The following is a 27,858-nucleotide window of genomic DNA, read 5'->3' as shown; positions in this document are numbered from 1 at the left end:
TGCAGCACAGAGGGATCTGGGTGTTCTTGTGCATGAAACACAAAAAGTTAGCATGCAGGTGCAGCAGGTAATTAAGGCGGCAAATGGAATTTTGGCCTTTATTGCTGGGGGTTGGAGTTTAGATTAGATTAGAGATACAGCACTGTAACAGGCCCTTCGGCCTGTTTAAAAATAGGGAAATCTTGTTACAATTGTACCGACTGTTGGTGACACCGCACCTGGAATATTGCGTAGTTTTGGTCCCCGTATTTAAGAAAAGATATACCGGCATTGGAGGCAGTTCAAGAGATTCACTAGGCTGATTCCTGGGATGAATGGGTTGTGTTATCAAGAACAGCTAAACAGGTTAGGCCTTTATTCATTAGAGTTTCCACTAGTGGGGGAATCTTGAACTAGGGGACATAGTTACAGAATAAGGGGACACTCATTTAAAACTGAGATGCGAAGGAATTTCTTCTCTCAGAGGGTAGTGAATGTCTGAAATTCTCTACCCCAGAAAGTTGTGGAGGCTAGATCATTGAAGGTATTTAAAGAGCAGGTAGAGAGATTTTTGAAATATTGGGGAGTTGAGGGCTATGAGGAGCTGGCATGAAAGAGGAGTTGAGGTCTGGGGCAGATCAGCCATGATCTTATTGAATGGCAGGTCGGGCTTGAGGGGCCAAATGGCCTACTCCTCCTCCTATTTCTTATGTTCTTATGCACTTAAATACTCCACACTTGGGTAAGTTAGATATACAAATGCCTTTATAGGAAGAGAGCATATTCTCCACATTAGGCATAAATCTCTAAACATCTTGCGAAGAAGTATCAAGCATAGTGACAGATTTCCTCATGTGTTAACTACGCTCCAAAAATGAATATAATAGGTTTTAATTCATCAGTTACATACCACTTTTTAAATACAAGATAAAGCTGCTTCTGGGAAACACGATAAGGCAACTACTGGGCAAGCAGACCATTACTCCCAGTGTCAAAACTCAATTACGTCATTACTGATTGCCATCATGCACCAGCAGAGAAGAGGCAAACAAAACTCAACCATACTTCTCCACTGTACAGACAATTTTCATAGAGAATTTCTCACCTCTGCTCACTTCCAGTGGACAAGGAATGAAATGATGGCATCACTGGATATACCCTAATGGATTGTCTGGTAAACCAGTCAAATGCATGGACTGAAAAATGGCCAATACTAATTATTTAAAAAAATACATTTGAGATTTGAATAACAATGTTAAACACAATTAGAGAAATAATGTACAAAATCAAATATCTAGCTTTATACTAAAACACCAATCTCTGCACAAGCAAACTGGTCAATAAATAGCTGGTAGGAAACATCCTACCTGATCTGAGTTGCTTAATTCGCCCATTGCTGTTGCTGGTGTCCACTGGCAGGAAGTCCTTAAACCATGTGATTTCAGGGTCTGGGTTCCCACTGGCAGCACAGAGCATTGTAGCTGTGCGGGTCCGTTCCACCACTTTTAGCTGTGGGCCCATGTCAATGGTGGGGAATCCATGAGGCAGTTGTTCCTCTGTTAAAATGCAAGCGATAATCAGCATTATAGTTAACCACTGTAAGTTTTGTAATGTTACCTCTTACTCCATCCTACACGTTTTGGGTAGAAATATTGTTACCTCTCAGGCCATTCTACCTCCTCGCTTCCTCTCACCTTTTATTTCTCCTCTCTTAAATAATTTGCCACCTTCTCCACTACCTTTCCCAACTGATTACTACTCCGCTGCTTTCCTTATTATTGTCCTGCTGACAAGGTTTGAAAGTCCCTTGGATAAGCCAACAGCTACTCCCTATGCTTTACTGGGCACTCTCTGAAAAGCCCATCGAAAATCCCATCCTTATCCTCAGTAAAACATTTACTCCCATCCATCTTTGCTCCCTCAAGTCAAAGGGGTGCAGACTGGAGTGCATCTAGAATACAAACTATTTAGACATTCATCACCAGATCTGCCTAGACATATCAAGTGCCATTAGGCCTTGTTCTCCTCTGCCTCAACTGCCCACCATTTCAGGATTATTTTGGAGAGCCAAGATAGCACCTGGCTTCTTTTCTCCACTACAAATCATCTACATATAACCCCTTTCCCCTTCCACTCCAACAATGTACGAGGAACTCAAATTTCTTCGTCACTAAAATCAAAACCTTCCCTTTGCTGCCCCTTCCTAATGCCCTCCAAGCTAAAATTTCCCCAGGCTCCTGGTTGCCTAAATCCTAAATTCACATCTTTCTCTAATTTCTCTCCTCTTTCCCTCATCCCCTCGCTGAGCTCCACTGGTTTATAAGATCCACCTACCATCTCCTTGACACCATTTCTGCTAAACTGATGATCACCCAACTTCCATTTCTAGCTCCATATTAGCTGAGATTATATATGGTTCCCACTCCTCAGGTACTGTTTTTGTCCCTTTCAAAACTACCCTCCTCATTGCCCATCACAACCTTCCTCCTCATAAAACTTGCTAATGATCCTGCTGCCTTTGCAAACTACTGTCTAGCCTTTGGACCTCTGTTTGTCCCATCTCCAACCTCCTTGTCCTCTCTATAGTCATAAATGGCTTGTTACCACCCAAATATGTGCCCATATTTACCACAATCCCATGTATGAATCTTTCCAATAAGGTTACTGTCCTTGTGTTATCCAATCTTGGATGAGCCACAACTTGCTTTTCAGGGAACATTGGGAAGACCAAAAAGGATTATTACATGAATGGTAAAAAGTTGCAGCATGCTGCTATGCAGAGGGACCTGGGTGTCCTTGTGCATGAATCGCAGAAGGTTGGTCTGCAGGTACAGTAAGTAATTAGGAAGGCAAATGGAATTTTGTCCTTCATTGCTAAAGGGATTGAGTTTAAAAGCAGAGAGGTTATGTTGCGGCTGTATAAGGTACTGGTGAGGCCGCACCTGGAGTACTGTGTGCAGTTTTGGTTTCCTTACTTGAGAAAGGATATACTGGCACTGGAGAGGGTGCAGAGGAGGTTCACTAGGTTGATTCCGGAGTTGAGGGGGTTGGCTTATGAGGAGAGACTGAGTAAATTGGGATTATATTCATTGGAATTCAGAAGAATGAGGGGGGATCTTATAGAAACATATAAAATTATGAAGGGAATAGATAAGATACAAGTAGAGAGGATGTTTCCACTGGCAGGTGAAGCTAGGACAAGAGGGCATAGCCTCAAGATTAGAGGGAGCAGATTTAGGACTGAATTAAGAAGGAACTTCTTCACCCAGAGGGTTGTTAATCTATGGAATTCCTTGCCCAGTGAAGTAGTTGACGCTTCTTCAGTAAACGTTTTTAAAGCTAAGGTGGATATCTTTTTGAACAATAAAGGAATTAAGGGATACGGTGAGAGCGCGGGTAAGTGGATCTGAGTCCACGAAATGATCAGCCATGATCTTATTGAATGGCGGAGCAGGCTCGAGGGGCCGGACGGCCTACTCCTGCTCCTAGTTCTTATGATCTATTGCCTTGCCACAAATTCCAAACCCCTGCCACTAATTCAATCACTATCCCTAGCCATTGTCCTCAGGTTATACCAGATTGGTGGTACCTTTGGCTTCGTATCTAGTTCCAAGCTTAGTTTTCCACCCTATATACCCTCCAGAACACGGCGTACTTACATCTCCACAACATGGCCTGCCTCGGCTCATGTGCTGCTGAATCTCATCTCTGCCTTTGGAAAATTTGAATTTGGAGGTGACGATGATTTCCTGGTCAGCTCTCCATCTTCCACCCTCCTCAAACTTCAGCTCATTCAAACCCCGCGGTTAACTTCCTATTCCGCTCATTTTCCACTTTGCTGATCTATATTGCTCCCAGAACCCAAAGCTTACAATTTAAAATTCTCATCCTTTGATGCCCTTCATCGTTGCCCCTCCCCATCTCTGTAACCTACTCCAAACTTTTTTTTTTCTCTTCAGGATATGGCCTTGTTTTCCTCCCCTCCTCCACTGCTCCACATTGGCAGCCACACCTTCAACCATCTAGGCCCCATGCTCTGGAGCTCCCTTCCAAAACACCTCTGGCTCTTCTCCTTTAAGATCCCCCTTAGAACCCACCACTGACCAAATTTTTGGTCACCCCTCCTAATATCTACCTCTTTGGCTTGGAGTCTATTTTGTTTTGCTCTTCTCTTTGAAGGGTCTTGCAATATATTTCAGTGTTAAAGGTGCTAAAGAAATATAAGCTGCTGTTGTTAATAAAAATAAGCTACGCAGCCTCATGGAACTATTACCAAACTATAGAAACATCTGTTCTTGTCGATTTGTGGGAATTTCAGTTTAGAATGCCCAAATGTGTCCATTTTAAGGCAATGTCCCACAATTGCAATAACGTGCTCAACTTTGACACATTTTATACATTCATTTCACACACCACTGCTGTGACTTGTATTAAAATTTAAGAAAACATTGGAAGATGTTCTCTCCCCTGCCCCCAAATTAATCAAGAAACCATTTTGACGCTGAAATTAACATCACTGCAAGTATTTTTCTCCTGAAACATACCATTAAGCTCATTTAGGTGTACATACAGATAAATGCACTCAATAATTAAATCCTTGCTGTATGGAAAGGGCTTCATAGAGTGGGTATAATATTCACAATTCTTCATTAAAATGTGTTTAATATCCACTGTGGTTTTCTAAATGGCAGGCTTTGCTCTTTTGGTGATTAACTCAAAAGCATAACATAGATAAGCTACAGAATCGCTGTTTGATCTCAGGAGGGAAGAGAGGTGAAACTGTATGCATTCATCTTCCAATTCCTCCAGGGTGCTCGTGTTTAACCCCAGGTTAGCATCCAGTATGTAGGCCTTGCTGATGGTTTATTGAATTTGCTCAGTTCCCTATAATGCACCGCTGTTGATATATTCTGGGTCACTAAGTCCCACTATGCATAACAGAACCTGCTAAGAAACCTAATTTCTGACTTATTTCCAAAGTCAATCATCTATATTAATAAATTTTCTAGATACCCTTCAGTCAGCATGAACATAACAGTGCTATGTTAACCACAGGTGGATTAAGAACCTAGGACAGTGGTAGTTATTATTTCTTGAAAAATCTGTACAATCATGACAGAGCATTTATTAACACAGTCGTCCTTAATGGACCATCTCATAATGATCTCTTTACCTAGTTTGTCAAGTACTGTCAACATCTCCAAGAATGTGTGACTGCAACAGACCAAAACTGACAGGATTTTTTTGGGAGGAATAAACTAATCACTGAAGATGGCTGACTAGTAACTTAGTTAAGACAGTGACTTCCGTAGCTACATTAATTGACTATTCTCGAACTGCATGATATTTTATAAAATATTCATTATGAGATGTGCAAATTTTTGAAAATGAGAAATTCCTAGATCATATAAACTGAATATCTCTGATAAGAAGGAACCAATGCTACAATGTTAAAGTACACGTAAAAATGCAGTCAGTGCAGTCAGTTTTAAAAAGAAATTCAACTTCCATAAATAAATAAGAATTGCTGACATCCCAATATGAAAATTCCTAGGTAACATTACCCCATTCTGCTGTACAAAAGTCTGATTCTTAATCATTAAAGGTGTTTTAGTATAGATTATTGCTTAAGAGAGACAACAAAAATGGGTTACGTACTATTGATCACAGAATTATATTCAAGTAAAGTTCCACAGTTTTGGAGAAACTGAGGATAAAATATTTACTTTTGTACTGCACCAGCTTTGCTGCTACTCAGTTATCTGGTATCTATTCTGTTTGTTGAGTGTTGCAAAGTCTATGTTGGCAATTGAATACAGATGTGATTCAGAAATTAAGGTGTCAAATGTTCAGCTCTCTTGCAGCTAAACTGATTGTCCCCATTATTTCGGAATAGCACAGAAAAAAAGCAGGAATCTGGAAATTCAATCAAGAACCTAGTTAACATTTGTGACCTCAGACTGCCTTTAATTGGAGTTACCAAGGCTGGTGTTTGTTGGTTACTTTGAGGTACCTAATTTTACCCACATTACAACCCTGCTTCTCTCTCATGCGTTCAAGTCTTCAGAAGAAGGAATTTTCCTCCACACAAGATCAGGTGGCAGGTTGTTCAACCTTGCCTGTCTAAGAGCGAAGACCAAAGTTCGGGAAGTCCTCATCAGGGAACTCCTCTTTGCTGACGATGCTGCATTAACATCTCACACTGAAGAGTGTCTGCAGAGACTCATTGACAGGATTGCGGCTGCCTGCACCGAATTTGGCCTAACCATCAGCCTCAAGAAAACGAACATCATGGGACAGGACGTCAGAAATGCCCCATCCATAAATATCAGCGACCACACTCTGGAAGTGGTTCAAGAGTTCACCTACCTAGGCTCAACTATCACCAGTAACCTGTCTCTCGATGCAGAAATCAACAAGCGCATGTGAAAGGCTTCCTCTGCTGTGTCCAGACTGGCCAAGAAAGTGTGGAAAAATGGCGCACTGACACGGAACACAAAAGTCCAAATGTATCAAGCCTGTGTCCTCAGTACCTTGCTCTACGGCAGCGAGGCCTGGACAACGTACGTCAGCCAAGAGCGACGTCTCAATTCATTCCATCTTCGCTGCCTCCGGAGAGTCCTTGGCAATCAGGTGGCAGGACCATATCTCCAACACTGAAGTCCTCGAGGCGGCCAACATCCCCAGCATATACACCCTACTAAGCCAGCGGTGCCTGAGATGGCTTGGCCATGTGAGCCGCATGGAAGATGGCAGGATCCCCAAGGACACATTGTACAGCGAGCTGGTCACTGGTATCAGACCCACCGGCCATCCTTGTCTCCGCTTTAAAGACGTCTGCAAACACGACATGAAGTCCTGTGACATTGACCACAAGTCGTGGGAGTCAGTTGCCAGCGATCGCCAGAGCTGGCGGGCAACCATAAAGGCGGGGCTAAAGCGTGGCGAGTTGAAGAGACTTAGCAGTTGGCAGGAAAAAAGACAGATGTGCAAGGAGAGAGCCAACTGCGTAACAGCCCTGTCAACCAATTTTATCTGCAGCACCTGTGGAAGAGTCTGCCACTCTGGAACTGGCCTTTATAGCCACTCCAGGCGCTGCTTCACAAACCACTGACCACCTCCAGGCGCTTACCCATTGTCTCTCGAGACAAGGAGGCCAAAGAAGAGAACAACGACTACATTCCAAAAGTAATTCATTGGGTGGAACATATCTTGGGACACAAGAGGTGCTATACAAATGCAAGTTCTCCTTCAGTCTACCACATTTGTTGCTATTTTAGCGCCCTGTTTTTTAATGACATTTTCATATCTTATCAAAGTACTCAGTTGCTTGCAAGAGCTGTGAAATGGTGGCCCCAATACTTATGGGAAGGCAGGAAGGTGCGGGTGAGTTCAGTAGCGTGGGGAAAACCCAGCAAGGCAGGGATTATGGAGGTCCAGCCGAACTTAACATCAAGACCTCGTTATAATTTTTTCCTTCCATGTCCTACTTGGCAGGTGCCAGCTGCCAGGTGGGAAAATCAACAGCAGGAGGCTGCAGCTGGGACCCTTGGGTAGGTCCCCAGCAATTAGGAGCAAGGGAACTATAGAGTGGGGTTTGGTGGGGGTGGGGATAGGCATAGGTGTGGTAAGGTTGCTGACTATGGCAAGCGGGGGGGATACCTTTGTTTCTCCTGGCCACAAAGAGTGCTATAAAAAGTGCATACCTTCTGCAGCCAGTATCTCCCACTGCCAATTTGCCAAATTTTGGGAAATCCAGATGGCAGCAGTGAGAACTAAAACAGATATTGTGGGACCCCGATTTAAATATCCGAATAAAAAAGGCTTGCATTTATATAGTGCCTTTCACGATCACCGGACATCCCAAAGCACTTTACAACCAATGAAATACTTTTTGAAGTGTAATTACTGTTATAATAGAGGAAATGTAGCAGACAATTTGCACACAGCAAGTTCCCATGAACAGCAATGTGATAATGACCAGATAATCTCTTTTTGTGATGTTGATTGAGTGATACATATTGGCCAGGATACTAGGCTAACTCCCCGCTCTTCTTCAAAATAGTGACATGGGACCTTTTACATTCACCCGAGATGGCAGACCAGGCCTTGGTCATCTCATCCAAAAGACGGCACCTCCTACAGCATTCTCTCAGTACTGCACAGGACTGTCAGCCTAGATTGCTGCACTCCAGTCCTGCTTCAGGACTTGAACCCACAACATCTGACTCAGAGGCGACAGTACTACCAACTGAGCCACAGTTGACACATTAAAAATGAGAGCAAGCCATTTAGACAGGACGCTATCCATTGTCATAAAACGGCAAAAGGCATGTTGCAGGTTGGGGATGCATTCCGCCTTTTGAAATTTTTAACACCTGGCTCCCTAGACTGTTGGTGCTCAACATGGAGGTCATTGAGATTACTTTTTCCCCCCAATTCATTCAATTTTTTGCATTGTTTTGTGATTAGTCCTCTTTTCATATAATTGTGTTGTGTAACTGGTAGTGGTGTGTAACTCATTTTTGATGTCTCCCTGGAGCTTATTCTAAGGCAGACATTCAGTTCTATGCCCAAGAGGCACTGAAGAGAGCAAAAGTTAGCAAGCACACTGAAACATTAACAAGTAAAACAATATTTGTAAGAAGAAACAAAGAGATGTCGAAAGTTGCAAAATGTTAATACAACATTAAAGCTTAGTGGGTCAGGAAGCATTGTTTGCAAGACAGAACTTCTTTCAAAGAGCTAGGAAGATTCCCTTTGCTGCAATTAATAATTATTAATTCTTCCAACTGCCAGAAAATGGAGTACACTAAAGTAGTACAAAAATTGCAGATGTAGTTCTGAACATCTGTATCTATGGTCAGCCTGGAGTATAGCAGTGATGAAGTGCTCATCTTCAAATGGTCACAAATTTAGTAAAAGCCTGTAAACTCCTCCAAGTCACTATTTTGCCAATGGCTGTGAAACAAACTCAAAAAATGACCTATTGCACAAATAGTGAGCTCTATCTCTACTTGGCAGATCTTAATTTTTCAGAAGTAACACAAGCGTATACATCCTATCCAAATATAATAACCTCTGTTTAGGCACAAATATAGGAAACCCATTCCTAACTAGATATGGTAGTTGAGCAGCAATGCACCTAGTTCAATAACACTCTGCTCTCTCCTCCTTTAAGACATCCCTTAAAACTTAGCTCTTCGACTAAGCTTCTGGTCATCTGTCCTAATATCTTATATTGTTTATAAATGTCGTCACATTTTAGCCTGTCCTGGTTGTATCCATCCATCCTTTCAGGAAAACACCTGTGGGGATGTTTGGTATAGACAGGATTGGGCTTGGCTGTGATACTTCCTACATTCAAATATGTTGCCAGTGCTCAGACCTGAAGTATGAATTACATGGATAAAGTATCAGAATGTTGATGTTTATGGGACAATGCCCCATTATAAATCTGCACCTTGAGGAAGACAGAAAAGTGAAACAAAATTGGGAAAGGGGGACCATTAGGCAGTGAAAGGTGTATTTAAATATATATATATAACATATACATTATACACACAAAATACATGCTAAGACCAAGCAGATGCTCAACAGAAGAACTTGTTATTAAGTACTGGGGTCTTTAGGGTTTGTATACAAACTTCACGATGAGTTAAACTTTAGTTTGTTCTGCTTTGATAAATTTCACTCAAATGGATCAATGGATTGTGTTTATTTCAGTTTTGCCACAAATCACTAACTGAACTGGGCAAAACATACTCCAGTTGACTTCCTCTTTATTTTTTCAATGAGGGTTTGTTTTAGAAGGCAATTTATTTGCAAACCTGTTGAACAAGTGCTGCTGATATTGTAACGATGTAACGGATATCTCTTATTGTCCTCGTGGACCCACATTATCACCCCAATAGATTTTGGACAGACAGCCCCCTTTTCCTCGGGTGAAAATTTGCAACACTTTTTCTGTTCTTAAAACTTGTATTTATTTATATAGCACTTTCCCAGAGAACACAGTTAAGAGTGCTTTCCTTATAAAAGTTCAGTTCTTTAAAATTGTGAAACCTATGAGAAAGGGTTCACCTTGGCACTAAACGAAACCAAGTCCAACTCATGAAGTACACAGTTGTTGAATCTAGACAGAAAACAACTCATACCTTAACTAACCATTAAAGAGAATATGGCATGGAACAACTTACATTTATATCACGCCTTTAATGCAATAAAGCGTCCCAAGACATTGGAACAGGAGTAGGCCATTCAGCCTGCTCCCTTTCATAGGAGCATTATAAAACAAAATATGACACCGAACCTTGGTCAAAGATTGAGGAGTGTGCAAAAGGGGGAAAGTGAGGTAGAGAGGTAGAAAGGTGTAGGGAGGGAATTCCAGAGCTTAGGGAATAGGCAACTTTTTTTTCTATTCATTCATGGGATGTAAGAGTCACTGGCTAGGCCAGCATTTATAACCCATCAGTAATTGCCCTTGAGAAGGTGGTGGTGAGCTACCTTCCTGAACCGCTGCTGTCCACGTGGGGTAGGTACACCTACAGTGCTGTTAGGAATGGAGTTCCAGGATTTTGACCCAGTAACAGTGAAGGAACGGTGATATAGTTCCAAGTCAGGATGGTGTGCGGCTTGGAGGGGAACTTGCAGGTGGTGGTGTTCCCATGTATTTGCTGCCCTTGTCCTTCTAGTTGGTAGAGGTCGCGGGTTTGGAAGGTGCTGTCTAAGCAGCCTTGGTGCGTTGTTGCAGTGCATCTTGTAGATGGTACACACTGCTACCACTGTGCATCGGTGGTGGAGGGAGTGAATGTTTCTGGATGGAGTGCCAATCAAACGGGCTGCTTTGTCCTGGATGGTGTCGAGCTTCTTGAGTGTTGTTAAAGCTGCACCCATTCAAACAAGTGGAGTGTATTCCATCACACTCCTGACTTGTGCCTTGTAGATGAGGCAGTCAGGTGGTGAGTTACTTACCGCAGGACTCGGAGCCTCTGACGTGCTCTTGCAGCCACAGTATTTATATGGCTACAGTTCAGGTTCTGGTCAATGGTAACCCCCAGGATGTTGATAGTGGAGGATTCAGCAATCGCAATGCCATTGAATGTCAAGGGGAGATGGTTAGATTCTCTCTTGTTGGAGATGGTCATTGCCTGGTACTTGTGTGGCACGAATGTTACCTGCCACATATCAGCCTGGATATTGTCCAGGTCTTGCTGCATTGCTTCAGTATCTGAGGAGTCGTGAATGGTGCTGAACATTGTGCAATCATCAGCAAACATCCCCACTTCTGACTTTATGATTGAAGGAAAGTCATTGATGAAGCAACTGAAGATGGTTGGGCCCAGGACACTACCCTGAGGAACTCCTGCAGTGATGTTCTGGAGCTCAGATGATTGACCTCCAACAACCACAACCATCTTCCTTTGCGCTAGGTATGACTCCAGCCAGCGGAGGGTTTTCCCCGATTCCCATTGACTCCACTTTTGCTAGGGCTCCTTGATGCCATACTCGGTCAAATGCTGCCTTGATGTCAAGGGCAGTCACTCTCACCTCATCTCTTGAGTTCAGCTCTTTTGTCCATGTTTGAACCAAGGCTGTAATGAGGTCAGGAGCTGAGTGGCCCTGGCGGAACCCAAACTGAGTGTCACTGAGCAGGTTATTGCTCAGCAAGTGGCGCTTGATGGCACTATTGATGACACCTTCCATCACTTTACTGATGATCGAGAGTAGACTGATGGGGCGGTAATTGGCCAGGTTGGACTTGTCCTGCTTTTTGTGTACAGGACATACCTGGGCAATTTTCCACATTGCAGAGTAGATGCCAGTGTTGTAGCTGTACTGGAACAGCTTGGCTAGGGGCGCGGCAAGTTCTGGAGCACAGGTCTTCAGTACTATTGCCGGAGTATTGTCAGGGCCCATAGCTTTTGCAGTATCCAGTGCCTTCAGTGATGAATGTGTTAGTCGTGCACTCGTTCAACTATGCTGTGCTAGATAGTGCTTGCAATTCTCCAGTATATGGAACAGATTGGTTAAAATGTTAAATGTTTAAAATATTTTGCTTTTATTTTGGTTAAAATGTTATCTAGATTCACGCAATAGTGTGGATTGGCATAATGTTAAGGAATATAAAAGTACTATTTTAGGTTTGGTGATGACAACACAGTAAGGTCACTAAAGAGAGTTGTCATTCCATTTAAATAGTTGTAATTCACCAATTTTTCAGTACTGATTGTAGTCTCCAGAGAGATACCTCTGCTGTTGAGTAAACCTTCTATGAAAAAGGCACAAATGAAACTTGGCATGGAGCGAGGCAATTGTTTGTGGAAAGTCAGTGCATCTACAGTTTATCAAATCAGAAGTATTCATGGCATCATGTGACGAGAATCAAAGAGGGAAAAAAACAAATTGTCTTATAAGTTACACAGGCAATTTGTTCGCCCTACTTGTCAAAGATTAAAAATCCTGCTAAAGGATGCAGGTGTGGATGAACAAGGAAATACCAGGTACCAAGAAACCTTTTGTCATTTAATCTCTCCTGCCTTCCACCCTAACACAGACAATTCTTTTGTTCTTCTTCCCCCTCCCCCCTTTCGCTCGCTCAAAATCTATTAAATTTTTAACCTTTGCCAGTTCTGATGAAAGTTCACAGACCTGAAATGTTAACTCTATTTTTCTTTCCACAAACAAGAGAGAATCTAACCATCTCCCCATGACATTCAATGGCACTGCCATCGCTGAATCCCCCACGATCAAAATCCTGGGGGTTTTCATTGATCAGAAACTGAACTGGACCAGCCACATAAATGCTATGGATACAAGAGCACGACAGAGGCTGGGAATTCTGTGGCTAGTAACTCACCTCCCGTCTCCCCAGTGCCTGTCCACATTCTACAAGGCACAAGTCAGGAGTGTGATGAAATACTCTCCACTTGCCTGGATGGGTGCAGCTCCATCAACACTCAAGAAGCTCGACACCATCCAGAACAAAGCAGCCTGCTTGATTGGCACCCCATCCACTACCTCCACCACAGACGCACAGTTGCAGCAGTGTGTACCATATTGTTATGACCAGATGAGGAAGTAGTCTCAGGCTGCACTTTCGCCCCTTCTCTGGTTTGACCTCAACAGTATTTATTCTTTTAAATACAGTGATATAACTTACCACCTCAGTAAGCACTGTTCCTCTAATATAATTTTAAATGAGCCAGACAGGTTTTCTTGAGTTTACACAAGAAAGATGTAAGTTTATTAACCTTATCACTCACCCAGTTAAAATTACTAAAATACGCCTCATCCACCCTCACATTCATTTGAGAGGCACACACACTCACAGATACAGAGGGGAAAAAAACAGAGTTGGGAGGTTTGGAGTCGAGTCCTTAATAAAAATTGAATTAAATACGGAAGTGTAGTCCCAATATCCTTAGTTGAAATTGAAGTCTTTACGTCCTCGCTGGGCCACGTGCATAATTCAGGCTTGGTTCTCTGGTTCTGGAGGGCCGAAGAGAGGCTTTATCCATCCTCCATGTTGCTGACTGTGAGGATCTGTCGATTTGAGGTCTAGCTGCAGCCAGGGCATCACTGGGACTTTGCTGGAGAGGGAGAGAGGAGAGATGTTCCTTCCTTGGAGTTCAGTTACTGCCGGCATTCTGAGGCATAATTCACAAACTCTGAGAGTTACAAAGGTAGTCATGTCATGTGACTACCTCTGTTTGGAACAGCACCTTCTGAAGGATCTTTGAAATTCAAGGCTGTTCAGACATACTTGGCAGGGGGGCGGGAGGGGTGGGGTTGGCTCTTTCAAAGTCAATGGGTGTCGATGGCTTTTGACAATCAACATTGACAAAACCATTCTGGGTAATTTAATCAGAGAGCACCCCCATTGTTCTGGCTAGACTGGGTAATCACCGTCTGACTTCAGTCAGCCTTTGGCTTTTCATATGCAAATTTGTGCATGGCCATCTTTAGCTGCTCTATTCTGATTTTTTTAATAAGTTATTTGTAATAATGTCCAGTAAAAAATCTCAGGCAAAGTTCCATACGACTAAATTAATATTTTCCATTCGGCATGTGGGATTTCCATCACAATATACAAGATGCAGTGCAGCAACTCACCAAGGCTCCTTTGACAGCACCTTCCAAGCCTGTGACCTCTACCACCTGGAAGGACAAGGACAGCAGATGCATGGGAACACCATCACCTGCAAGTTCCCCTCCAAGCCACACACCATCCTGACTTGGAATTATATTGCCGTTCCTTCACTGTCACTGGGTCAAGATCCTGGAACACCCTTCCAAACAGCACTGTTGGTGTACTTACACCCCAAGGACTGCAATGGTTCAAAAAGGCAGCTCACCACCACCTTCTCAAGGGCAACTAGGGACGGGCAATAAATGTTGGCCTAGCCAGCGATGCCCACATCCCCCGAATGAATAAAAAAAAAGCTGCCTGACCTGCTGAGTATTTCCAGCATTTTCTGTTTCAGATTTCCAGCGCCCACGGTATTTTGCTTTTGTATGACTAAAGTATTGCTGAATCTGGTTCTGGGAATGAGGTGGGACAAATGGATGAACTGTCAGTAGGGGAACATTTAGGGGATAGTGATCATAGTATCAGCCGTGGCTCAGTGGGTAGCAATCTTGCCTCCTAGTCATAAGGTTCCAGATTCAAGTCCACTCCAGGGCCTGAACAGTAAAATCAAGGTTGACGCTTCAGGGCAGTATGGAAGTAGTGCCTCACTGTGGGAGGTCGTTTTTCAGATGAGACGTTAAACTGAGGGCCCTTCTGCCTGCTTGGCTGGATGTACAAGATCCCATGGCACTATTTTGAAGTAGAGGGGAGTTATCCCTGGTGTTCTGATCAATATTTATCCTTCAATCAACATCACAAAAACAGATTATCTGGTCATTATCACATTGCAGTTTGTGGGAGTGTGCTGTGCACAAATTGGCTGCCGTGATATCCACAGTATAACAGTGACTACACTTCCAAAATTCTTCACTGACTGTAAAGCATTTGAGATGTCCAGTGGTTGTGAAAAGTGCTATATAACTGCAATTTTTTTATTATAAGATTTATGTTAGCTACGGAGAAGGACAAGGAGCAATCCAGAGTAAAAATAACTAATTGGGGGAGGGCCAATTTCAATGGTGTGAGAATGGATCTGGCCCACGTAAATCGGAATCAAAGATTGGCAGGAAAAACTGTAATGAACAACAAGCTGCCTTTGAACAGGAAGTAGTTCGGGTACAAAATTTAAGTCACTTGGACAAATGTAGATTAATTAAGGAAAGCCAGCACAGATTTGTTCAAGGAAAATTGTGTTTAACTAATTTGATTGAGAGGATTGATGAGGGTAATGCGGGTGCTGTGGTGTACATGGACTTCCAAAAGGCATCTGATAAAGTGCCACATAATATGCTAGTCAGCAGAGTTGAAGCCTATGGAATGCAAGGGACAGTGGCAGTATGGATATGAAACTGCTAAGTGACAGGAAGCAGGAAGTAGTGGTGAACAGTTGTTTCCCGGACTGGAGGAAGGTATACAGTCGGGTTCCCAAGGGGTCGGTATTAAGACTACTGCTTTTCTTGATCTACATCAATGACCTAGGGCACAATTTCAAAATGTGAAGATGACACAAAACTTGGAAGTATTGTGAACTGTGAGAATGATAGTGATAGACTTCAGAGGACATAGGCTGGTGGAATGGGTGGACATGCGGCAGATGAAATTTAATGCAGAGGAGTGTGAAATGATTTTGGTGGGAAGAATGAAGAAAGGCAATATAAACTGAAGGTTATAATTCTAAAGTGGGTGGAGGAGTAAAGGGACCTGGGGGTATATGTACACACATCGTTGAAGGTAGCAGAGCAGGTTAAGAATGCGGTTATTAAGGCATACGGGATCCTGGGTTTTATAAATAGAGGCATAGAGAACAAAAGCAATGAAGTTATGGTGAACCTTGATAAAACAATATTTCAGCCTCAACTTGGAGTATTGTGTCTAATTCTTGGCACCACACTTTATGACGAATGTGAAGGCATTGGAGAGGGTGCAGAAAAGATTTATGACAATGGTTCCAGGGATGAGAGGCTTCAGTTTCATGGATAGATTGGAAAGGTTGGGCTCTTCTCCTTAAAGAAGAGAAGATTGAGTGGAGATCTGATTGAGATGTTCAAATTCATGAAGAGTCTAGACAGAGATAGGGAGAAACTGTTCCCATTGGTGGTAGGGTCGAGAACCAAAGGACACCAATTTAAGGTGAACGGCAAAAGTACCAGAGGCGACATGATGAAAATCCTTTTTATGCAGCAAGCGGTTAGGATTTGGAATGAACTGCTGGAGTGTGTGCTGGAGGCAAATTCAATCGTGGCTTTCAAAAGGGAATTGGACAACCACCTGAAGAGATAAGATTTACAGGAAAAGGGTGGAGTGTGGGACCACCTAAGTTGCTCTTGCAGAGAGCTGGCATGGGCACAACGGGCCGAATGGCCTCCTTCTGTGCTGTAACCATTCTATGACTCCATGATTCTTTCAGGTTGCAGAAATCTACTTTTACCCCTTTAGCTTCCTACCCTCCAAATGATTATGGCCAGATTTCCTTTAATTTTACATGGCATTATCTTAAGCGTTTGTCTACGTAGTAGCATGAAATGTTTTTTAAAAATCCACATAAACCGCATCCACAGCACTTACTTTACCCCATTTTTCTCGATTCTATGTGGAGTTTTGAACCCATAATCTAGTCCATCGCCAAGACGACATATTTTGCCAATCAATATTCCTATCTCAATCTGATTCCCACTGAAATACACAAATATGCCTATACCAACTTAGTACTCCAGTATTTTAGCCTCACAAGCTTCAACCATCATAAACCCCAACTCATCTGGAGCTCCATCACCCACATCTCGCCAACACTAAAATCATAATCACTCATACCCCTATTCTGCTGACCTCCAGCACATCCCATTCAGTGCAGAGATTTCAAAATCTTCGGTTTTGCTCCACCATTGTCTTACCAACCCTATATCTCTTTACATACCCTGTACTCATACAACTCTGGTCTACTGTGCACTCCCAACTTTGTCCATCCTTTTGCCTTGCTGCATATTTTGCCATCTTTAAAAGCCTTCTTGAAACTTACTCATCAGCAAGTTCCAAGCCTTTGGCCACTTCCTCGAATTTCATTCCTAATCAGGTCTGTCCTCCAACTCCAAAATACCGGAGACATCTTTCGATGTTAAAGGCAATATAAAAATGCAGTTCTACAGGACAAAACACGTTGTGCTCCAATTTCAGAATGAGCCATGTCCTAAATCCTATCAACTCTAGAAAATAATTGCTACCAAACATTTCTAAAATCTATTTTTCTTTACTGTACCTCAGAATTACCTCATTATATTCAAAAGCTACAGCTGTCACCAACTATTTAACTATTCCCTGACTCAGTATAAATGGCAGAATTGCATTGACTTAGTGTTTTACTACGGAGATGGGCCAACATGCGTACAAATATTCTATCAAAAAACTGTATTGGGAGTTGCAGGTGATACATTTCATATTAGTTCTGTGTAAAGATGAGTTGGCTAAATCTTTCTCTTCCTCAGTTCCCATGGTATGCAAACAGATTACTACTGCACCTGTAGGTTCAACATCTGTCCACTAAAGCAATATTGAGCAAATCCCTATCGCGGATGAAAACTCTAATTTCAATTCTCTGTCTAAAAGGCAGTAGCTCAAAGGCATTTAACTGTGGTAGATTTTCTCTTAACCCAGAAGCAAATTAGTCTAGTAGATGTGAAACTGAAGGCAAGTAAAAATGGGCATTCTGGAGATCAGAAAGTATCAAATCAGAAAAAAATCTGTTCCTTCCCCAGGTCATATACAATCCATCCTATTAGAATTCCTACAAATCTCTGGCATCTCAAGGTCAAAATCTGTGGCAGTCCCAGCCAAATATACATTCTTTTTAGTTTGCAGATACATCAGTCTCAATATATTTTATTTTATAATACTGCATTAAAACAGTGAAGCTGTTTTCATAATATAAAAATTGGACATGTCAACATTTTTAAAAAGTATTTTGATTTACTTAGCCTCTGGGTGCCCATGTGTCAAATCCGTTCCACTTAACATCGAGCTGTCCCGTCTGACTTTTTAGCTAGCTAAAACCACTAGGTGTTGAATGACGGTACCCAATTCTTTGTGTACTGATATTTTCTGTTCCAATTCCAAATAGTGTCCCAGTGACATCAAACTTCTAAATTTTTTTTTTATTTATTCATGGGATGTGTGCGTCACTGGCAATGCCAGCATTTATTGCCCATCATTAATTACCCATGAGCAGGTGGTGGTTAGCTGGCCTCTTGAACCACTGCAGTCCAGCTGGTGCAGGTACACTCAGTGCTGCTAGGGAGGGAGTTCCACGATTTTGACCCAGCAACAGTAAAGGAACGGTGATATAGTTCCAAGTCAGGATGGTGTGTGACTTGGAGGGGAACTTGCAGACGGTGGTGTTCCCACACGCCTGCTGTCCTTGTCCTTCTAGATGGTAAAGGTCACAGGCTTGGAAGGTGCTGTCGAAGGAGCCTTGGCGAGTTGCTGCAGTGCATTTTATAGATGGTACACACTGCTGCCACTGTACGCCAGTGGTGGAGGGAGTGAATGTTTAAGGTGGTGGATGGTGTGCTGATCAAGCTGGCTGCTTTGTCCTGGATGGTGGCAAGCTTCTTGAGTGCTGTTGGAGTTGCACTCATCTAGGCAAGTGGAGTGTATTCCATCACACTCTTGATTTGTGCCTTGTAGATGGTCGACAGGCTTTGAGGAGTCAGGAGATGCATTACTCACCGCAGAATTCCCAGCCTCTGTCCTGCTCTTGTAGCCACACTATTTATATGGCTGGTCCAGTCACGTTTCTTATCAATGGTGACCCCCCACAAGATATTGAGGTGGGGGCTTCAGCAATGGTAATGCCGTCGACTGTAAAGAGGAAATGGTTAGATTCTCTTGGAGATTGTCATTGCCTTGTGTGGCATGAATGTAACTTGCCACTTATCAGCCAAACCCGAACGTTGTCCAGGTCTTGCTGCATGCGGGCACAGACTACTTCAGTATCTGAAGCAGCTGAAGATGTTTGAGCTTAGCACACTACCCTGAGGAACCCCTGTGGCACTGTCCTAGGACTGAGACGATTGTCCTCCAACAACTACAACCATCTTCCCTTGTGCTCGGTATGACTCCAACCAGTGGAGAGTTTGCCTCCGATTTACACTGAGTTCAATTTTGTTAGGGCTCCTTGATGCCACACTCGGTCAAATGCTGCCTTGATGTCAAGGGCAGTCATTCTCACCTCACCTCTGGAATTCAGCTTTTTTGTCCACATTTGGACGAAGGCTGTAATAAGCTCTGGAACCGAGTGGCCCTGGTGGAACCCAAACAGAGCACTGGTGAGCAGGTTATTACTGAGTAAATGCCGCTTGATAGTATTGTCAATGACACCTTCCAACTCTTTGCTGATGATTGAGAGTAGACTGATTGGGTGGTAATTGGGTAGATTGGATTTATCCTGCTTTTTGTGGGATGGATATACCTGGGCAATGCTAGTTCTGGAGTATGTCTCGTAGATAGAAAAAAACTGTTCCTCTGGACAGAGCAGATAGAGAGAAAGAAACTGTCCCCACTCGTGAAAGGATCGAGAACGAGAGGGCACAGATTTAAAGTATTTGGTAAAAGAAGCAAAAATGACACAAGGAAAAACTTTTTCATGCAGTGAGTGGTTAAGGTCTGGAATGCACTGCCTGAGAACATGGAGGAGGCAGGTTCAATTGAAGCATTCAAAAGGGAATTAAAGAGTTATATGAAAAGGAAGAATGTGAAGGGTTAAGGGGAGAAGGCGGGTGAATGGAACTGAGGGAATTGTTCTTTCACAGAGCCAGTGCGGACACAATGGGCCGAATGGCTTCCTTCTGCATTGTAACGCTTCTGTGATTCAGTGAACTACAGCCGGGATGTGGTCAGGACTGGTATTCGGTGCCTTCAGCTGTTCCTTGATATCACATGGAGTGAATCGAATTGGCTGAAGACTGATACCTGTGATGCTGGGGACCTCAGCAGGCTGGCTGAGATGAACCATCCACACGGTACTTCTGGCTGAAGATGACTGCAAATACTTCAGCCTCGTCTTTTGCACTGATGTGTTGGGTTCCGCCATCATTGAGGATGGGGATATTTGTGGAGACCCCTCCCCCCCGTTAGTTGTTTAATTGTCCACAACTGGATGTTGCAGTACTGCAGAGCTTTGAGCATTCATTGGCTGTGGGATCACTTAGCTCTGTCTATCACATGCTGTGTTCACTGTTTAGCATGCACATAGTCCTGTGTTGTAGCTTCACCAGGTTGGCACCTCATTTTAAGGTATACCTGGTGCTGCTCCTGATATGCTCTCCTACACTCCTCATTGAACCAGGGTTAGTCCCCAGCTTGATGCTAATTGTAGTGAGGGAAATGCCAGGCCATGAGATTACGGATTGTGGTTGAATACAATTCTGCTGCTGCTGATGGCCCACAGCACCCAATAGACATACAGTTCTGAGCTGTGAGATATGTTCTGAATCAACCCCATTTAACATGGTGGTAGTGCTACACAACACGCTGAAGCGTGTCCGCAGTGTGAAGATTGGACTTTGTCTCCACAAGGACTATGCAGTGGTCACTCTCATGGACAGATGCATCTGCGACAGGTAGATTGGTGAGGTCGAGGTCAAGGTCAAGTAGGTTTTTCCCTCTTGTTGGTTCTGTCATCACCTGCCACAGGCCCAGTCTGGTCGATATTTCCATCAGGACACGGTCAGCTCTGTCAGCAGTTGTGCTACTGAGCCACTCTCAGTAATGGACATTGATGTCCCCCACCCGGAGTACATTCTGTGTCCTTGCTATCCTCGCTATCCTCAGTGCTTCTTCCAAGTGGTGTTCAACATGGAGGAGCAGTGATTCATCATCTGAGGGAGGGTGGCAGGTGGTAATCAGCAGGATTCTGTGCCCATGTTTGACTTGGTGCCATGAAACTTCATGGGGTCCTGCGTCAATGTTGAAGACTCCCAGGACCACTCCCTCCTGACTCAATACTACTGTGCTGCCACCTCTGGTGGGTCTGTCTTGACGTGGGACAGGACATAACCAGGGATGGTGATGGAGGAGTCTGGGACATTGTCATACTCACCGAATAATATCTTACAGCCAATGTCAGGCTGTTGCTTCACTAGTCTGTGGGACAGCTCTCCCATTTTTGGCATAAGTCCCCAAATATGCAGAGTGTCCCTTTGTCTTTTCCAATGCCAAGGGCGATGTCAGGTGGTCCGTCTGATTTTATTCCTATTTAACTTATCTGTAGCAGTTTGATACAACTGAGTGGCTTTCTAGGCCATTTCAAAGGGCAGTTAAGAGTCAACTACATTGCTGTGGGTTCTGAATCACACATAGGCCAGACTGATTAAGGGCATTACTGAACCAGATTGGCTTTTAACAACAATCTGCTTCCTTTATGATCATCACTACTGAGGTTTTTATACCATATTTATTATATTAATTAAATTCAAGTTCCCCCAGCTGCCATGGTAGGATTTGAACTCATGACTCCCGAGCATTAGGCCAGGCCTCTGGATCACTAGTCCAGTAACATTATCACTGTGCTACCATCCCATGCCTTTTACACTTTGCACACTTGACTTACTAAACTGGTCCTTCAGTTTATACAAAACCAGTTGAGGAGCTGAGATCAATGAGCGAAATAGTGCAGGTGATTGATGCAGGTCAATAACACAGAATCACAGAATAATACAGTGCAGAAGAGGCCCTTCGGCCCATCGAGTCTACACCGATGCATTAAAACACCTGACCTGTCTACCTAATCCCATTTGCCAGCACAGCCCATAGCCTTGAATGTTGTGACGTGCCGTGCTCATCCAGGTACTTTTTTTAAAGGATGTGAGGCGATAGTACTGTTGCCTTCAGTGACAACAACACCACTTCATGTAAGTTACCAAAGCCAGGACCATACAGTCATAGAGTTATACAGCACAGAAACAGGCCCTTCTGGCCCATCGTGTCTGTGCCGGCCATCAAGCACCTAACTATTCTAATCCCATTTTCCAGCACTTGGCCCGTAGCTTTGTATGCTATGGCGTTTCAAGTGCTCGTCTAAATACTTCTTAAATGTTGTGAGGGTTCCTGCCTCTACCACCTCTTCAGGCAGTGTGTTCCAGATTCCAACCACCCTCTGGGTGAAATTTTTTTGCCTCAAATCCCCTCTAAACCTCCTGCCCCTTACCTTAAATCTATGCCCCCTGGTTATTGACCCATCTGCTCAGGGAAAACATTTCTTCCTATCTAACCTATCAATGCCCCTCATAATTTTGTATACCTCAATCATGTCCCCCCTCAGCCTTCTCTGCTTCAAGGAAAACAACCCTAGCCTTTTCAGTCTCTCTTCATAGCGGAAATGCTCCAGCCCAGGCAACATCCTGGTGAATCTCCTCTGCACCCTCTCCGGTGCAATCACATCCTTCCTATAGTGCAGTGACCAGAACTGTACACAGTACTCCAGCTGTGGCCTAACTAGCGTTTTATACAGATCCATCATAACCTACCTGCTATTATATTCCACGCCTCGGTTGAAAAAGTCAAGGATCCCATATGCCTTCCTAACCATCTTTTCTACCTGTGCTGCTGCCTTCAGTGATCTATGGACAAGTACACCAAGATCCCTCTGACCTTCTGTACTTCCTAGGGTCCTACCATCCATTGTATATTCCCTTGCCTTGTTAGTCCTCCCAAAATGCATCACCTCACACTTCTCAGGATTAAATTCCACTTGCCACTGCTCTGCCCATCTTACCAGCCCATCTATATCGTCCTGCAATCTAAGGCTTTCCTCCTCACTATTTATGACACCACCAATTTTCGTGTCATCTGCAAACTTACTTATCATGCCTCCTATATTCACGTATAAATCATTAATGTACATTGCAAACAGCAAGGGTCCCAGCATCGATCCCTGTGGTACACCACTGGTCACAGGCTTCCACTCGCAAAAACAACCCTCGATCATCACCCTCTGCCACTAAGCCAATTTTGGATCCAATTTGCCAAATTGCCCTGGATCCCATGGGCTCTTACCTTCTTAAACAATCTCCCATGCAGGACTTTATCAAAAGCCTTACTGAAGTCCATGTAGACTACATCAACTGCTTTACCCTCATCTACACATCTAGTCACTGCCTCGGAAAATGAGAGTCATAGAGAGATACAGCACTGAAACAGGCCCTTCAGCCTACTGAGTCTGTGCCGACCAACAACCACCCATTTATACTAATCCTACATTAATCCCGTATTCCCTACCACATCCCCACCATTCTCCTACCACCTACCTACACTAGGGGCAATTTACAATGGCCAATTAACCTATCAACCTGCAAGTCTTTGGCTGTGGGAGGAAACCAGAGCACCCGGCGGAAACCCACATGGTCACAGGGAGAACTTGCAAACGCCACACAGGCAGTACCCAGAAGCGAACCTGGGTCGCTGGAGCTGTGAGGCTGCGGTGATAACCACTGCGCCGTCCATTCAATCAAGTTAGCAAGACACGATCTCCCCTGACAAAGCCATGCTGACTATCCCGGATTAATCTCTGCCTCTCCAAGTGGAGATTAATCCTGTCCCTCAGAAATGTTTCCAATATTTTCCCTACCACTGATGTTAGACTCACCGGCCTGTAATTTCCTGGTTTAGCCCTGCTACCCTTCTTGAATAATGGCGCCACATTCGCTGTCCTCCAGTCCTCTGGTACCTCTCCTGTGGCCAGAGAAGATTTGAAAATGTGTGTCAGAGCCCCTGCTACTTCCTCCCTTGCCTCACATAACAGCCTGGGATACATCTCATCTCAGCCTGGGGATTTATTCACTTTTAAGCCCACTAAAACAGCTAATACTTCCTCCCTTTCAATGCTATTATGTTCAAGTATATCACAATCCCCCTCCCTGATCTCTACACCTACATCGTCCTTCTGCATAGTAAACACAGATGAAAAGTAATCATTTAAAACCTCACCTATGTCCTCCGGCTCCACACACAGATTGCCACTTTAGTCCCTAATGGGCCCACTGTTTCCCTGGTTATCCTCTTGCCCTTTATGTAATTATAAAATGCCTTAGGATTTTCCTTTATCTTGCCCGCCAGTGTTTTTTCATGTCACCTCTTTGCTCTCCTAATTACTTTTTTTAGTACCCCCCCCCACACTTTCTATACTCCTCCAGTGACTCCGCTGTTTTCAGCGCTCCAAATCTGACATAAGCCTCCTTTCTTTTCCTTATCCAATCCTCTATATCCCTTGACTTTCAGGGTTCCCTGGACTTGTTGGTCCTCCCCTTCACCTTAACAGTTACATGTTGGTTCTGAACCCTCACTATTTCCTCTTTGAATGGCTCCTGCCGGTCTGATGTAGACTTTCCTACAGGTAGCTGCTCCCAGTCCACTTTGGCCAGATCCTGTTTTATCATATTGAAATCTGCCTTCCTCCAATTCAGTACCTTTATTTCCGGCCCGTCCTTGTCCTTTTCAATAGCTACCTTAAATCTTAGAGTTTTGGTCACTATCCCCAAAATGCTCCCCCACTGACACTTCTAACACTTGCCCACCTTCATTCCCTAGGATTAGGTCCTGTACTGCCCCTTCTCTTGTAGGACTTTCTACATACTGGTTCAAAATGCTCTCCTGTATGCATTTTAAGAATTCCGCACCCTTTAAACCTTTTACACTAAGACTATCCCAGTTGATATTCAGTAAGTTGAAATACCCTACTATTATTACCCTATTATTTTTAAACCTCTCTGAGATTTGCCGACATATCTGCTCCTCTATCTCTTCCTGACTGTTTGGAAGCCTGTAGTACACTCCCAGCAAGTGATTGCCCCCTTTTGTTTTTAAGTTCTACCCATATGGCCTCATTTGAGGAACCTTCTAAGATATCATCCCTCCTTACTGCAGTAATTGACTCCTTGATCAACAGTGCAATGCTACCTCCTCTTTTATCCCCTCCCCTGTCACGCCTAAAGATTCTATACCCTGGAATATTGAGCTGCCAGTCCTGCCCCTCCCTCAACCATGTCTCTGTGATAGCAACAATATCATAATCCCATGTGTTAATCAACGTCCTCAATTCATCTGTCTTACTAGTAAGACTCCTTGCATTAAAATAGATATAATCCAGCCTTGCATTTTTCCTTTGTACCTTAACAGGTCTATATTTGCTCTGCCTTCCGGACTGACTCAGTTTCTCTTCTATATTTGACTGAGCATCACCCCCTACTGTACCTCCACTCTGTATCCCATTCCCCAGCCAAATTAGTTTAAACCCCCCCCCCCCCCCACCCCACCCAGCATGAGCAAACCTCCCAGCAAGGATGTTGGTTCCGTTCCGGTTCAGGTGCAACCCGTCCAACTTGTACAGGTCCTACCCTTTACAAGTTGGCAGCAGAAGTGTTATAAGAGGGTATGTGAATACAGATGACGACGAAAGGATGACGCTTAGCTGTAATATTCTTCAAGATCAAAAAGCCTGGTATGATCCTGGTGATACTCACATTTAGGATCAAAACATCAGAAGGTACCCAAAGCTTGACTAATGTAATGGGTGAGCAGCACATCTGTCTGTTTCAGGTAGGAAGGTACTTATGTGTTCAAATTGGGATTTTGAGACTCTATTTACAATTTTCAGGTAGAGTGGCGAGTGGCCTAACCATTGGAAATCAAAAATGTTCTTAATTGACCATACAAGTATTTTTTTTTAAGAAAACTTAGAAGTTAATTTCCCTTCTAAACAATGGACAATATATCATTCTAAGTGGAGACTGAGCAGAAGAATCTGTAAATTAATAATTTGGTGCAACCTTCTTCTACTTACACAGCATTACCAAAATTTTCTGTGCTTAGCCCTTTTTTATATAAACAAATTTTAACATACCAGTGAATGTATCTCGCCTTGAAAAGGTTATGATCAAAAGCTGCAGCCCACTGAGCATAAGCTAACACAGTATTGCCTCTGAACCAGTTATTATTTTATTCTCTAAGTGTGACAGACACGCTCGCTACTTGCATGCAGTAAATTATCAATCAGATCAGCAGTGTGCTTGAGAGTGACCACAAGTGGAAAAAGCTGGCACCAGAATTCTCTCCATCTCAATATCTCAGAGTCTTGATAGGTTCTAATAGGAAGGCTGATTGACTACTGAACGAGAAGAGATGCAGCCGTGCCAACCATCTCCTGCTTCTAAATACAGCAGATTGGAGCACAGAGCAGCAGTGCTGAAATTGCCATCAGCGAAGTAAGACAGAGCCTAGCTTTAAAAAGGTGATCAAAGATCCAACCACGACAGCATCTGTACACTTTCACCATTGTACAATGCTGAATGATCATAGATGGCATTGTCCAGCCTCCTGCAGCAACACCAAATGACAAAATTCAAAACTACTTTGAAGTGTTGCAATCAACTACATTAAAGATGGTCAAAAGTAAACATCTATTTCGTCCAAAAATACTAAAATGAAAAAATTCACTTCCTCTCAGAAAGATACATATTCTATTAGACTCAATAACCATCAAGAATGCATGACTCATGACTGCCAGATGCTTTTATCACAATACCAGGGGTAGGAAGCAATGTTCCCTGTAATATTTTGTTGTTGTGCGCAGCCAGTATTTTCAATGCATGCACCCTTTACATTTTTGCATAGCCGCAGATATTTAACATGGAACAAGGCCTGCGCAGTACTTTCCAGGCTGCTGCACGGCTGAGCATGAGCACAGCTTAGGAGGAACGTTGGTAGGAGTCAGTATAACTCAGATTTTTTCTGATGTGTTTTATCATATTTGTGTTCCAGGACCGCTCTCTACATGATCAATAAGGCTGCCTCATAACCGAAACTCAAGTAAAACACTACGGGGGGTTTTTTCCTTCATTCTGATCACTACTGTCCAGCATCCACTATACTTGACATTCAGAAACTGCCTCAAATAACACCATCTTGCAAGCCTAAAGATTTCCTTCAAAGATTTGGCTGCTTATTAACTGTAATACAACTCTTGGGTGGCAAGGAACCTGAGTTTGTAATTCTTTCTCAGGAATGGATTCAGGTCCTTGCCCACCAAAAACCTGTGAAACTGTTAATAATTGTCACAGAAGGTTCCATAATTTCCAAGTAGTTGAAGAGCCCAGGTATGACTGTAAACATTGATCAACAGTGAAAACTGTGGTCTGCTCATCAAACTTTGGCTCATCAAAATTAATCTTTATTAGAAACAAAAGCAGAAAATGCTGGAAATACTCAGCAGGTCAGGCAAAACCTGTGGAGGAAAAAACAGAATTAACTTTGCAGATCGTGACCTTTCATCAGTGTTTTCCTTCCCTTCCGAGCACATGTCAAGTATTAACTCTGAATTCAGTTATTGTGGAAGCCACAGGCAGTAGGACAAAAGATGTTAATTATTTACTAAACAAACATTGCTTACATTTTTAAAATTAGTGGTCGGCGTGACATTGTGGTCACCTCAAGCTGTTAATATTGATTCCCATTTTACACAAAGAAATGCAGTGTCTTTGATACTCCTCTTAAAAGGAATACTTGCTCCAGGTACAGCGCTCTCAAATTATATTTTCAAGACTTCCAGGTATCTAGCATTTCTTGAAAGGGGAAGGAAAGTCTCCTCTGAGGAATAATGTTCAAACTACATTGCTGCCGAGGGAAAAATATGGTAGTACGTACATATTTCTCTCTGGACATACCGCATGGCTTTTGCTCGTAGTGGTTTCAAGCATACACTGTAT

The 27,858-nt window shown here is 43.3% G+C and overlaps 1 protein-coding gene across 8 annotated transcripts in view; it reads right to left on the bottom strand.

Moving 5' to 3' along the window:
* The window catches only part of ptprfa (protein tyrosine phosphatase receptor type Fa), a 634,875-nt gene that overhangs the window by 259,338 nt on the left and 347,679 nt on the right, over nt 1–27,858 (bottom strand). For all 8 annotated transcript variants that reach the window (XM_068036905.1, XM_068036906.1, XM_068036908.1 and 5 more), the window contains exon 5: nt 1,347–1,535. In XM_068036905.1, coding sequence (XP_067893006.1) covers nt 1,347–1,535 — 189 coding nt within the window. The remainder of the gene's footprint in view (nt 1–1,346; nt 1,536–27,858) is intronic.

This window comes from Heterodontus francisci, chromosome 8, assembly GCF_036365525.1.
Source record: "Heterodontus francisci isolate sHetFra1 chromosome 8, sHetFra1.hap1, whole genome shotgun sequence".
NCBI classification, from domain to species: Eukaryota; Metazoa; Chordata; class Chondrichthyes; order Heterodontiformes; family Heterodontidae; genus Heterodontus; species Heterodontus francisci.
Note: the sequence above shows the minus strand (reverse complement) of the source record. Positions and strands in the feature narration are given on the sequence as shown.